Source organism: Syngnathus scovelli, chromosome 8 (genome assembly GCF_024217435.2).
Source record: "Syngnathus scovelli strain Florida chromosome 8, RoL_Ssco_1.2, whole genome shotgun sequence".
NCBI classification, from domain to species: Eukaryota; Metazoa; Chordata; class Actinopteri; order Syngnathiformes; family Syngnathidae; genus Syngnathus; species Syngnathus scovelli.
This window is the reverse complement of record NC_090854.1, coordinates 7,493,034-7,505,247: the sequence shown is the minus strand read 5'-3', so window position 1 is coordinate 7,505,247 and position 12,214 is coordinate 7,493,034. Positions and strand designations below refer to the sequence as shown.

Below are 12,214 nucleotides of genomic sequence, written 5' to 3'. Positions count from 1 at the left end.
CGGGACCGTTTAATCCGGCCCGCCAACCCTAAATAAATTGTATTATTAAACGTTTTTTTTCGGTCATTTTGCCTGCAATGACTGCGTTTCCTCAGTAGATGGGGAACCACTCGCCTGCGCATTTACTACCGGAAGCCGTGTCAGAAAGCTCGGTGCACACTCACAAGTGCGTGTACGTACTCAGTAGTACGGAAATGGCACACTCGCGCTCTATTTGTATCAGTGCCGAATTTAGAGCGTGGGCTGTGACGACAGCATTCTTGTAATTTGCGCGCCGAGCTTTCGGATGCAGTTTTACGCTAAAGCCACCCACAAACCTTCCCCTGGAATCCTTCCATTAAAATGAGTCGCCCAAGGAAAAGCAAGGTGGACACTGAGTGCCGAGTGTTTAAAAAGAGTGGCCAATTTGGCTCGACGTACGCGACGTGACGTTCAGCCACATGAACATTAACATCAACCCGTCACAGATCTAGGTAAACGGACCAACACCTCGGATCGCTCCTAAGAATTGCCACAACAAATTTTACTCCAGACTATGACACACTAGCAAAAAAACGGAGACCAACAACACTGTTCCCACTGAAAATGAAGGGGAGGCTTTCAAGTTTGTTGTAAAAAAATGCATTTTGAATATGAGCTGTACAAATAGCAGGGATTGAAACTAGCGACCATTCTCATTTTCAAACAATGCAGGATGCTCAAGGACATTGATGCACCACCTGTTTGTGACAAATCTTAACCTGTAGAGTTCTTAAGGCTTACTTTAAGGAAGTGTTTCCCGTTTCCTCACCTCTGTTACCAGGTGTTTGTGAGTTAAAACTCTGCTCTGATTTTCAGATACCCCTCACCGTGTTGCCGTTTTGATTACTTTATTTGGATGTATGCTTTCACCGATTCTTCAATATGATATATTTGGTCAAAGTTTGCCGTTTGATGTGATCTCATAAGATAAACATCTTTCATTAATCTGACCTGCAGGCACTGAAGTGATGGAGACTGTTATTCATAATAACAGTGTCGTATTTTATGAGAATCACTGATAGCAGTTTTTTAGGGATCATTTGTTTTCAAAAAACTTTTTTTGAATATCCATGCTTTACCACCTACTAAAGGCCAAAACCTTTTATGCAATGACCTTTACAGGTCGTTTATATTACTTCACACAAACACTACATCCATCTGCTCCTGGTTCGGCCCCCCGGTCAAAATTTAGAACCCAATTTGGCCCGCAAGTCAAAAAGTTTGCCCACCCCTGGTGTAACCTGTCAGCCTCAGATAGCAAGAATAGGCCTTGGACAGGGTAATTAGTAGACAGAAAAATGGATGGCTAGGCATGAGTGCATCATCATACAAATGTCAATGATGTCACGGAGTCTCATCTCCTTGTTTGTAGCTGTGATACAACACAGGATGCTGCGTGAGGCCAAGAGAGCCATGGCGCCTTGGATGCACGGCCAACCCATTTACGCTCCCATCAGCTCCAACAACTCCGTCCAGGGCGTCCCTATGTTGTATTCAGGTGAGTCTAAAAAGGGCTTAAATTCAAGACTTGCATTAATCTTACAATGTTTTTCAGGTTCATTCTCGGATCCTAGCAAACAGAACTTTGCCATGGCGCCCATGCAGCTGTCCCCCGTGATGCTTCCGCAGCAGGCCGCCCCTCCGCACCACCTGAACGTCAGTGCTACAGGAGGCAGCCTCCAGAGCAACCGACATGTGTTGGATTACCTGGAGAACCAGGTGAGGGGGATGGATGTGCCGATGCATTCTGTTCAGAATGTGCCCCCACGAGTGGTTCAGCCCCAACCACAGCCTTCCATTGTGCCTTACACACCCGGCCCCCCCAGCATGCTGTCAGCGCTCGATGAGATGGGCGTAAGGGGCACAGAGAGAAGGGTGATCACGCTACCCCCTATCATCCAGCGTGTTCCCAGCTTCTCGTCTCGCAGAGGACCCCGAGGTGGAGGACCAGACAGTGAGGGGATACGGTTCTCTAGCCAGTCCAGCGGTAGTACCAACCCCTCTGGAAGGGTCGTACAACAACACAAATATAGAGACCATTCTCCTCCAAGGCGGGGGATCCTGCGCGAGTACAGCGACGACTCTGACTGGGAGAGGAGGCAAGGAAGAGGGAACCACCTCACCCGGAGGGAGCAGAGCGGTGTCGAGTCCAGGCCTCGAACCCGCAGCCGTGATGATCTGATGGAAGAGCTGCGGAGCAGAAACACGTGGAGGGAGAGGAGTTTATCGCCTCCACGCCGCAAAGGCTCCTGGAGCTCGGACGAAGACGACAGTGGCAGGCGAAGGGCGACTAGAGGGAGGGGTTGGCTTGAGAAGCCCCCCAGCTACTCCTTGGTGGAAAGCCAATATGGACACGACAACCGCAGGAACCTCATCTGTCTTTCTGTAAGAAATGCTAACATTCTCTCATCTGTTTAGTTTCCTTCATTCTTTGAGTGTGGAATTTTCTTTAACTATTTAATTTGGGATGGAGAATATTGTCGTTCCTGTGTCACTTTGTTTGCATGTTTTCTTTTAACACTTGATCTAACCACATTTACTTCCCTTCTCTCCATAGGATCGGAGTTCCCGTAGCAACCCCAGCGTAGTCATCTGAAGCATTTCTTTGATAGCAAAAGTAGGCTGCATCTTTCTCTGAAGCATGGACTTTTCAGTTGTGATGTATTGTAGTAAACCAATATTTGTATGCCAAAGTTAATCATTTGTGTTTCTGTCTGGTTTTTTTTTAATCATCAAAATATTTGCCTTTTTTTCTTAGCAACACAGACTGAAAACCATGACAACTGTGCTAAGTTATAGTAAGTGTTATATGGGACAGAAAACGATCTAGCAGAAAGCTTAATACTTATTCATTTTACTTAAATGTTTTTACTGTGAGTGTTATGCTGTGAAATGTTATTTTGTATAAAACAGTTTAGATACTGCCCTGCCCCGCCTACTGCCTGAAATCAGCTGGGATAGGCTGCATCACGCCCGCAACCCTCGTGATAAGAAGCGGTTCAGAAAATGGATGAATGGACACTTTAGAATCTACTTTAGATTCTAAAGTGTCCATACAGACACGTACAGGAAGATGGATTTGACATCTACACTACTATACCCACAAATAAATGACTGGAACTAGGTCAAAATGTCCACCAGAGGACGCAATTGTTAAAGTCTTTTTTTTTTTTTTTTTTTTTTAAACTTTTTGTTAACTGACGGTAACGGGACAGTTCACCTTAGGCCGTTGAAGAATTACCAAATGTTAATTAAAAATGATAATAATTATGATCCACTAAGAACTAACTTATAATAATTACATACTATATAATTATGACTTTGGTCAACCGCCGATAACCAAGCTTTTGTGCTTCAACGGGATATAAAACCGAGAGCCTCATGGAGGTATTGTGTATTTGACACAAAAGAGTAAAATTATGAGGTTTCACGAAAATCTTTTTACGGATGTATTTGAACGTCACACAAACTATTATAGCGGCGGTGGGTAGGACTACTGCTTGGTTATGGGTTTTGGATTGGCTGAGGAAATGTAGATTTCTCAGGTTGCGTTATTTGAGCCATAGTCTTAAACTATATTCTGTTGATACCTCCAGAGGGAAAATATATGTATTTGTATTGTGTACATTGTTACCATCCAAGTATCAAAAACAATTTAAATTTGCGATTAAAATGATTTGCTGTGGGCGGGACAGCGCTTGGCGTCTTGTGATCTGATTGGTCCTCTCAGAGTTCCGCGCACTGATCAGGAAGTAGCGCCAAAGATGTTTAACTATGCTCTTTCTTCAAATCACATCGCTGTAGTTGGGGTCAATTTAATAACGATTGACACATGAGGGATTTTCTGTTGGACCTTCGAGTAACGGAGTTACCCCCGCTAATTTTAATAAATTGCATTAAACACGTCGAAGTGCAATGATTTGGTGATCCTCTGTACTGTCACTGTACATTCACAAGTTGCTGCATCACAATAAGGTTTGTCTTGTATATTAAAAAGCAGAAATTAAGGTTTTTAATCTAAAAATAAAAATGTACGTACCGTGTGTAATTATTCGAGAAGGGCTACTTTATACATAATTCGGCTACGGCCACTACGACATGGACATCTTTTCCGTAGAACATCTCTAAGGAGTCAATGTCAAATGATCCGGGATCAGCTGCTTCATCTAGATCCACCTCTAAAATCCACTCAAACAGAGAAGACCGTTTTATTGGAGTTCACGGGCGACTCTAATGAAGATAAGAGTCACAGACACGGCAGCGTTACATTTTTAGTCTCCAGGTAAGGCTGAGGTTTGGTAGGAGGGCCAGAAATAGCCGTTTGCTAGCGGCATCTTCCGAGCGAAACGGGATTGACTTGTTTTATCGCTGATTTAAATAGCAATTTATCAATAGTCACTTGTAGGTGTTTATTTCATTTGAAGGAAACATTGTGATATTTCTGAATTGAGGGCAACAAGCCTCACGAGGCAGGTTGTTTTCAAGTAATGGGATCAGTTGTGGTGCTGCGACTTGTTTACCAGCTTGAGAGTGACTAGAGCATCTTGTGTTTGTTTGAGCGCAGGCAGGCATCATGCATTCCATCACTGGAAGAGCGGCGTGGTATTTGTGCAGACGCACGGCGGCCAAGGGGGTTGTGTCGGGCGGAGGATTCTCCTTTCAGACGACGAGGGTCTGCCATGGCGGGGCGAGCAGCAAAGGCAGCGTTAGCACCAAGAAGCGCGGCTATGACATCACTAGGAACCCCCACCTCAACAAGGTGAGCTGATGTCGGAACACGCTGTTGCCTATCACTGACCTTCAAAAACGTCGTAGTTTGTCGTAACTACAGACAGTATTCGTATAAAAAGCACTTCTAGGCCATGCAACAATTATCCTTAAGACTTTATTTGCAGAAATACAATTAACTGTTATTAAATCATATTTTATTGATATTTTTAAAAATGATTGGCAACGATTTGCCTGCCTTAACAGTAGAGGTGTGAAGTTTGACCCATGACCCTTCTACATTATTGTGACAGAAGCAATCGTTGCTGTCTGACCTGTATCCCATAGGTCTCCCCAGGCACTGTATGTAAACTGAATGCTTAAAAACGCACACTGTTGCGGCGTCGACTTGCTACGCTGGGTTACATGTAAAAGACACAGGCAGATAAATATAGAATGTCTGACCTCTGGGTTAAGAGACTACTTGAAGAGTCAACAATTGAATGGTGAGCTGTCTTTTTATACAGCAGCACAGATGCTGCTGAGCAGCCGTTGTGACTCCTGGCTGGTATCAGTAAAGGTATTTTTTGTGATACGTATGTGTTATGGAGTAATTTGTCAAGCTTTCTTGAATTCAATTATTTAAGTGCCTGTAGTTTTTTTTAAATTTCTTAGTATGTGTGTTAATGTTCAATCTATGCGTAGTTACTGTAACATAAAATATTCTCAATTAAATATCTTTCTCGTGCCAGTATTGTACTGTTGGTCATTATAGTTGTAATTGGAGAGCTAAGAACTTCATGTGGTCTGCGTACAAAGTTTAATAACCACTGCAATAGAGATTCATAGATAAAACGAAATTAAGTTTTAGTGTGGCTGGTAACTATTTAACAAAGCTTTAGATCTATTGATAGGGGATGTTTCATGAACCTTAGCAGTTAATTTTACACAGCAAGGTCACAGCAAGGAGTCATTGCATTGTCATGACATTAACACACCACACAACACCCTGCATACCAGGTGGCGGATCATTCATAAACAAATACAGTACATCATCAAGTACATAGTAACTGTGCTGAACAACAGTATTGATGTTTTCACAGAATCAATGTCTTAAATGAAGCACAAAAATTTTTTTAACCCAGAAAACACTGTTTTTATAAAGGCAAACTCTCCCTGCAAAGATGACTAACTTTGGCCAAAGTGAGCCAAGCCAAACATCCGCAACGAGTCATAAAAGAGTTTGGGGAGGGCTGTTGTTCCCAACCTTAAATACAGCAGGAAACCACTGCTGTTTTCAGCAAGACTCTAACTTTATCAATACAGCTTTATTTATGTAGCGCTTTCACATCAGCTATCACTGTAACAAAAGGCTATACAGAACATAAAATACAACAGAACACATAAAACATTGGAAATACTACAAACATAACCATCCCCGTACATACATATACCTTGTTGTTTGAACCCGTTGCCAACTTTTATCGGTTTTAGTCAACATTTTGGGTCCATTTGGAGAAAAAGGGGGGGCTCGATGACGTCATCGCTAAAAAATAAATGTGTAATATCTCCGAAACGAAAGCAGCACAAACGAAACTTTTTGCTGCACAAACGAGCACAAACGAAGCACAAACGAACGGTACCAATTTGGGTCCATTTGGAGGAAAAGGGGGGGGCTCGATGACGTCATCGCTAAAAAATAAATGTCTAATATCTCCGAAACGAAAGCAGCACAAACGAAAATTTTTGCTGCACAAACCAGCACAAACGAAGCACAAACGCACGGTACCACTTTGGGTCCATTTGGGGGGAAAAGGGGGGTTGGGTGAACTCTGGATGACCTATAAAATAATCGTTCATAACTAAAAAACCATAGCAGCACAAACGATGATTTTTGCTGCACAAACCGGCACAATCGAAGCACAAACGAATCGGTCTATTTTCCTTAAATTTTGCGAGGTTGGGGGGGCCAAGTTCACGCAGGTCACGCCATCTTGTGGCCAAGGAACAATGTTAGTGGAGAAAGCACTTTATTTAATCATGCCATAGCGTTGTCTATAAATAGAAAAATGCCCTACTAACGTCTGAAGACCTCTGAAGGCACTTACAAACATTTTTGGGTGGGCATCACATAGCAATCAATAACAGGTTTTTGCTATTTGTTGTAGGGCTCGGTTCTCATCACTGTGCCACTTGTGGCTGCTTAGTAGAATGCTGTTAATGGGTTTGAGCTAAGCTGTACCTTTGCAGCCTCTCCAAATGAAACTGCTGGATAACACAATGCAGAACAGTAGGTCAATTGCTTGTTTTGACTCAAAATAATAAGCCTCACCTCTCTAGGTGTCGGCTGAGCCTGTCAAACAACTTTCACAATGAATCTGTAGTCGTAGTAAATGCACTCAAAGGGTACCAAGCAACACAGACAAGTGGAGGTGATGCCAGGGGGAGTGAGTTCAGCCTGTCGCACCATTGGACAGAATAAATAGCAACACTCAGCTGCGAGCCAGCTCCAGCACACAAAAGACATGCCCAATCAACAAAATACATGCGTTGTTGCTGTTTTAGGACGATAGCTATCGAGAAGTTTCAAATCAATCAATGGAATAGTTGACAGGCTAATCAATCGATTCGAAAACAAGTCACTATAGTGACAGTTCTAACTAGTGTCAAACGCACCTCTCGGATTAAGGTGCCCCAGGCTTCCCAGTAACGGGTTTATTTTAGCCGGGTTCGGAGATTCGTCCGTAATCTAACCACCCGAGTTAAATTAACTCCTCCGGAATCAATCTAATTTCTGTACGACGCCAATCCCTCTCAAGTCACCCGAAGCGCGTGCCGAGTAACTCAATTCGAGGCAGGACTTCGAAGTGACCGCATCGTATTGATGGCTCCCCGCTAATGTTTGAAGTTCTTATTCGTTACGGATATTTTTCAGATGTCTTTGTTAAGACCTCAGGGATTCGTTTGTATAGCGCACCCAAGCACTAGTTTCGCCGAAGTAAATGTTAATATGGGTCCGTTCCACTTGGTCGCTCATGCAGCGAGCCGACCAACTTTTTTATTCGAAAGAGAATCGAATTAATAAGAGTGTGACAATAATAGCATTTAAGAAGAAAATTAATGCACCCTATATGATTAATTCTAACTTCGTATACGTAGATCTAGCACTTGACTGTCGGAGTTCTTCACCCCACTTAATTGCTTCGAAAAGAATAGCGACTTTCTTAAACCAAATAAAAATGTCGTGCTGTATTTAGATTTGCCCAATAATTAATTTGGAAGGCAAGTCTATTTTTTGATCGTGTCCTATTTAACTTTTGACGCGGCCCGTCAAAAAGGGGAACTGGGCCGCGCCCGACGGACAATCGAAATACTTTTATCCTCCACCAACTTCACTGATTTATTTTAATCATCGTCGTTATGTTATTTAAAGGAAGTAAATTCTCAACCGAATTCACTTTCAACGAACTCAACTCTTCCGTTAAATATTTACGAAAGTTATTTAATTCTCCAACTTCCTCGGAGTTACTTTTTCCGCGACCCGTCAAAAAGGGGAAGCGGGCCTGAGCCTTTCAAATAGTTAAATAACTTTCCGTTCTACACAAAACCAATAATCTGATTTAAACACTTCCTTTAATTTTATTCAGACGAAACAACTTTTGAACAGATCGAAATTCACTCGTGGCTCAGATAACTACGGAAGTTATTTAAGTCTCTAACTTGTTCGGAGTTCCTTTTTACGCGGCCCGTCAAAAAGGGGAAGCGGGCCTGAGCCTTCGGTTGCATATTTAGTACAAATCCGCGCACAACGAAGTAAGTAATATACAAAACACATTTATTGAAGAAACATGGAATAGAATTACAAATCTCAATTACTCCAGAAACTGAACAACTTCACTCACTGATACCCGTGTTAATAAAATCATTCAATCCCAGAACAATTCGATTGCAAAACACAGTTCATAAAAAAGGGAAGAGGTAAATACCAGTTGCGTGCTATTTTTGGTGGAAGCAAAGTCGAGTGATCAGTTCGATCTTGCTTCTAAAATCCAAATTAGAGAAACAGGCTGGCCACGAGGAAGCCGGCGGCCCGATGACTATTCCCCCCTCTCGCTAAAATACATAAAAACGGTCATCCTCACCAATTTCTCGTTTAAAGTTGTCCAGTCCAATTTTTAGGAGTAAATCCAAGTTAATTTCAGTCCAGTGATCCTGCGTCTCACACAAAGATCTTTGGGACTTTGGAAAAAATCTTGAAACTCCTCCGGGCCTCTTCACGTATCAGAGCTCTTTTGGGGGGAAAAGCCCTGAAGCTACTCCAGCAGGACCTTTTATAGACCTCTCCGTCCCCCCCCCTCCCCTTTCTTTTCTCCTGTACTTTCCCTATAGGGTAAGACTGCCCAGTTTTCCCACGCCTATAGAAGGGACTGGCCAGCATTCCCACGCCTATAGAGGGAACTGGCCAGTCTTCCCCCGCCCATAGAGGGAACTGGCCAGCCTCTCCCACGCTTCGTTATCTGTGGCCTTTAGCAGCTGTTTCCGCCCTGACCACGCAGTACTTTCCACCAAATGCACAGCTAGTGGTAAAACCTTTCACTTCCCCTTTTCACCTTTGACCTACTTTCTGTTACATGAATTGATCGAATTGACAAATAATATTGCTTTAAAGCGGTTACAGAATACATTTTTAGCCAAGCAAAAAAATCAAAAAATAAAAATCACATTTGTGCTTCTCCAAACAATTTATGTCACGCCACTATTCTCAGTGACGGGTCCCTTGATCGAATTGACAAATAATATTGCTTAAAGCGGTTACAGAATACATTTTTAGCCAAGCAAAAAAAAATCAAAAAATAAAAATCACATAATAAAAATTTCATTTGTGCCTCCATGCGTGACTTACACTCTGACACCGTGTTCCTCTTTTCTATTTTAACTGGTCTAGCTTATTCTGGCCCCTCTTTTGGTCTCATGTTTTGGTCTGGCGCCATCTTTTGGACAAATTTGGAATTTCAGCTCTGTCAATTTATCCCTGTGAACAATCCATATTCTACCATTTGGACCATCTCTACCCCCATGTTACACGACACCCTCCCCTTGGATTGAAAACAGGTATAAATTATCCCTGATCCCCAAGAGCTACACAGCCATGTCGTCGTCTTCGTCTGAGATATTCACAACCTCAGCGGTCGTTGAAGTAGGGCAGGCCGCTGCCATGTCTCCCTGTCGGGCGATCTCTGCGAGGGCGTTGATCAGGCGCGACAACCGACTAGCAGCGTTGTCGTCGTCAGCGTGGTTCTCCACGGCGAGGGCTCTCAGCTCCGGTGTTGAACGCCCCGTGGCCACACTCTCGACATCTGCCTCCTCATTTTCAGCCTCGCTCCCGCGTCCTCCGTCTCGAGCCTCATCGTCGTCCTCAGACTCAGAAGGAGCTGCATCCACATCCAGCGGGCTCATCAGCCGTACGGGGCTGGTGGGCGAGTCGAGGGGAGGATCATCATTGTAGCCAGGCCCTCCATACGTACGGCTGCCGTCTGGATCCCGACGCCCCATGCAACCCTCGCATGGCTCTCTGCACCGGACGTAAGACCCATCCAGGGTCCAATGTCCAACACACCGTCCTCCTCCCCGACGCGCAGGCCGGACAAGCCCCACAGGGGCCTCGCTGGGCATCCCCATAGGTCGGTGTAATCCATATCCTGCGTTTGGGTGCGTGTAAAAGTCAGCCGGGACAAAGCGATGAGGAGCGCTCACTGTCAGACAGCGCCCACATTGCCAATGTGAAGTGACGCATCGGGTGCCGTTCTGTTGACGCCAGGTCATGTGAATCAAAGGCCAGATAGTGCCGTGGGTTACTCCTGCTCCATTCATGAGAACCGTACGTGCCATCAGGGGCCCTGTAGTTGTCTCGAGCAGAGTCGCGGTGGTCATCAAATCCGCACATCCTTCCCATCCGAGATGGTCCAAGCTGGACTGCTCTCCCTCTTTTACATACAGACCGTCAGGGACCAGCCAAGCCAAACTAAAGCCGGCCTGATAACAACAGTTTCCCACATAAGATCTCCCGATCACCCAGGCCAATTTCATGTGGCTCATCCCGCATAGGATGCATTTAGGTGCATCCGTTATACGGTGTACAGTCTGTAACACATGGAAGCACAAATTTTAACATTTTTCATGTTACACATCAAACAATCACCCCTCTGCCAGCCCCTCGGTATACAATAGAGGGGCTTCTCGGCTGCTGCCCTCCCGCCTCTCGGGGCGGGAGGGGAAAAAAAACAGAGTATGTAAAAAACCAGGTTATCATTGCCAATTGGTCCACCACTTCGGTCCAAAGTAACACAGACAATGACCCCCATACTATGCACCAGAGTACGAGTTTGGCCGTACGCCATCTCCACGCGACAGAGGTGCGGGCATGCTGGTCAAGTCTGGCTACCATCTTTATAACATACATGGCCATTCCTATCACTAATATTGCTTCTAATATGACAACCCCGAACACAACATAATAAACAAAAATTGACACCACTTCCAAAACACTCCACAAAATAAGCAATACCATTTCGGCGATACCTCTGGGGGTATCAGGGTCAACATACATTCGGCCATGCATGTAGACTACAAAAAGACCCAAACCCATCGTGTGTCTTGTGTATAAAAATCTCAAAATCAAAACCTTGAATATTGATATGACCAAAACCACGGGGCGAGTGAGTTGTTGCAAATCCCAAGACCCAGAACAGCAGTAGGCTGTCCAGATACTGAATAAAACCCAATATTGAACTTCGTTACTCACTCTCATCGCTCCTGGCCTCCCTCTTGGATTTAAAAACCCGCTTGAGCTGTTTGTTGCCATAATTAGTTCTTCTTCTTTTCTTTTTTCTCTTTTGTCTCTTGAAGTTCCAGTCTCTGAGCTGTCAGGCTCAAATGCCCAACGGCCGCCCGACTTCTCCTTTTAATAAGACGTTCCGACCACCCCTCTTGTGGGCCGTCATTTGCCTAACTAGAGACGCCTTCTCTCTCGCGGGGGTCAAACAAAAGCCTCTTAATACTACCTTTTATGGCAATGCATGTTGTTGCTATTCCTATCAACGCAAACCCTACTAGCACCCACGCCCAGATTGGCCCCAGTACCACCTCCAATGCACCGCTGATCACATCACCAAAAGCCTCAACCGCGGCACTTGTTGCTGACTGAAGCGCCGCCCCTATCTTCTCATACCAAGTGCAATCATGAATGTATTCTCCATGACCACATTTTATCCAATGCTCTGACGGGGAAAAACATGTTCCATTATTGAAAATTCTATTGGGGCCAACCCAATCAAAACCTATAAACTGCCGCCCCTCACACAGACTCTTTCGGAACGCGCGCCCCTCAGCAATCTGCATCAGCGCAGGCAGCCGATAGGGGATAGACACTGGCTTGCCTAAATTTAGCAATCCTTCATTTTGTACCCAGGTACTACAAGGCACCCGG

The 12,214-nt window shown here is 44.4% G+C and overlaps 3 protein-coding genes and 1 long non-coding RNA gene across 5 annotated transcripts in view; 2 read left to right on the top strand and 2 right to left on the bottom strand.

The window, feature by feature from the left end:
- LOC125973999 (immunoglobulin-like domain-containing receptor 1) overlaps nucleotides 1–3,163 on the top strand; it is a 22,178-nt gene extending 19,015 nt beyond the window's left edge. Inside the window, exons 6-8 of the mRNA XM_049728751.2 lie at nucleotides 1,394–1,519; nucleotides 1,577–2,406; nucleotides 2,579–3,163. Coding sequence (XP_049584708.1) covers nucleotides 1,394–1,519; nucleotides 1,577–2,406; nucleotides 2,579–2,617 — 995 coding nt within the window. The 3' untranslated portion in view covers nucleotides 2,618–3,163. The remainder of the gene's footprint in view (nucleotides 1–1,393; nucleotides 1,520–1,576; nucleotides 2,407–2,578) is intronic.
- The window catches only part of LOC125974001 (uncharacterized), a 26,571-nt gene extending 14,798 nt beyond the window's left edge, over nucleotides 1–11,773 (bottom strand). The window contains exon 1 of one of the 2 annotated variants that reach the window (XM_068651719.1): nucleotides 8,952–11,773. In XM_068651719.1, coding sequence (XP_068507820.1) covers nucleotides 9,868–10,824 — 957 coding nt within the window. In that variant the 5' untranslated portion in view covers nucleotides 10,825–11,773 and the 3' untranslated portion in view covers nucleotides 8,952–9,867. Of the gene's footprint in view, nucleotides 1–8,870 lie in introns of both variants that reach the window. The other variant, XM_049728759.1, reaches the window with a different exon arrangement.
- The window catches only part of LOC125974007 (uncharacterized), a 22,427-nt gene continuing 13,554 nt past the window's right edge, over nucleotides 3,342–12,214 (bottom strand). Inside the window, exon 2 of the long non-coding RNA XR_007483361.1 lies at nucleotides 3,342–4,695. This is a non-coding gene — a long non-coding RNA (uncharacterized lncRNA). The remainder of the gene's footprint in view (nucleotides 4,696–12,214) is intronic.
- The window catches only part of LOC125974005 (NADP-dependent malic enzyme, mitochondrial), a 26,178-nt gene continuing 18,558 nt past the window's right edge, over nucleotides 4,595–12,214 (top strand). Inside the window, exon 1 of the mRNA XM_049728764.1 lies at nucleotides 4,595–4,780. Within this exon, the coding sequence (XP_049584721.1) occupies nucleotides 4,595–4,780 (186 nt within the window). The remainder of the gene's footprint in view (nucleotides 4,781–12,214) is intronic.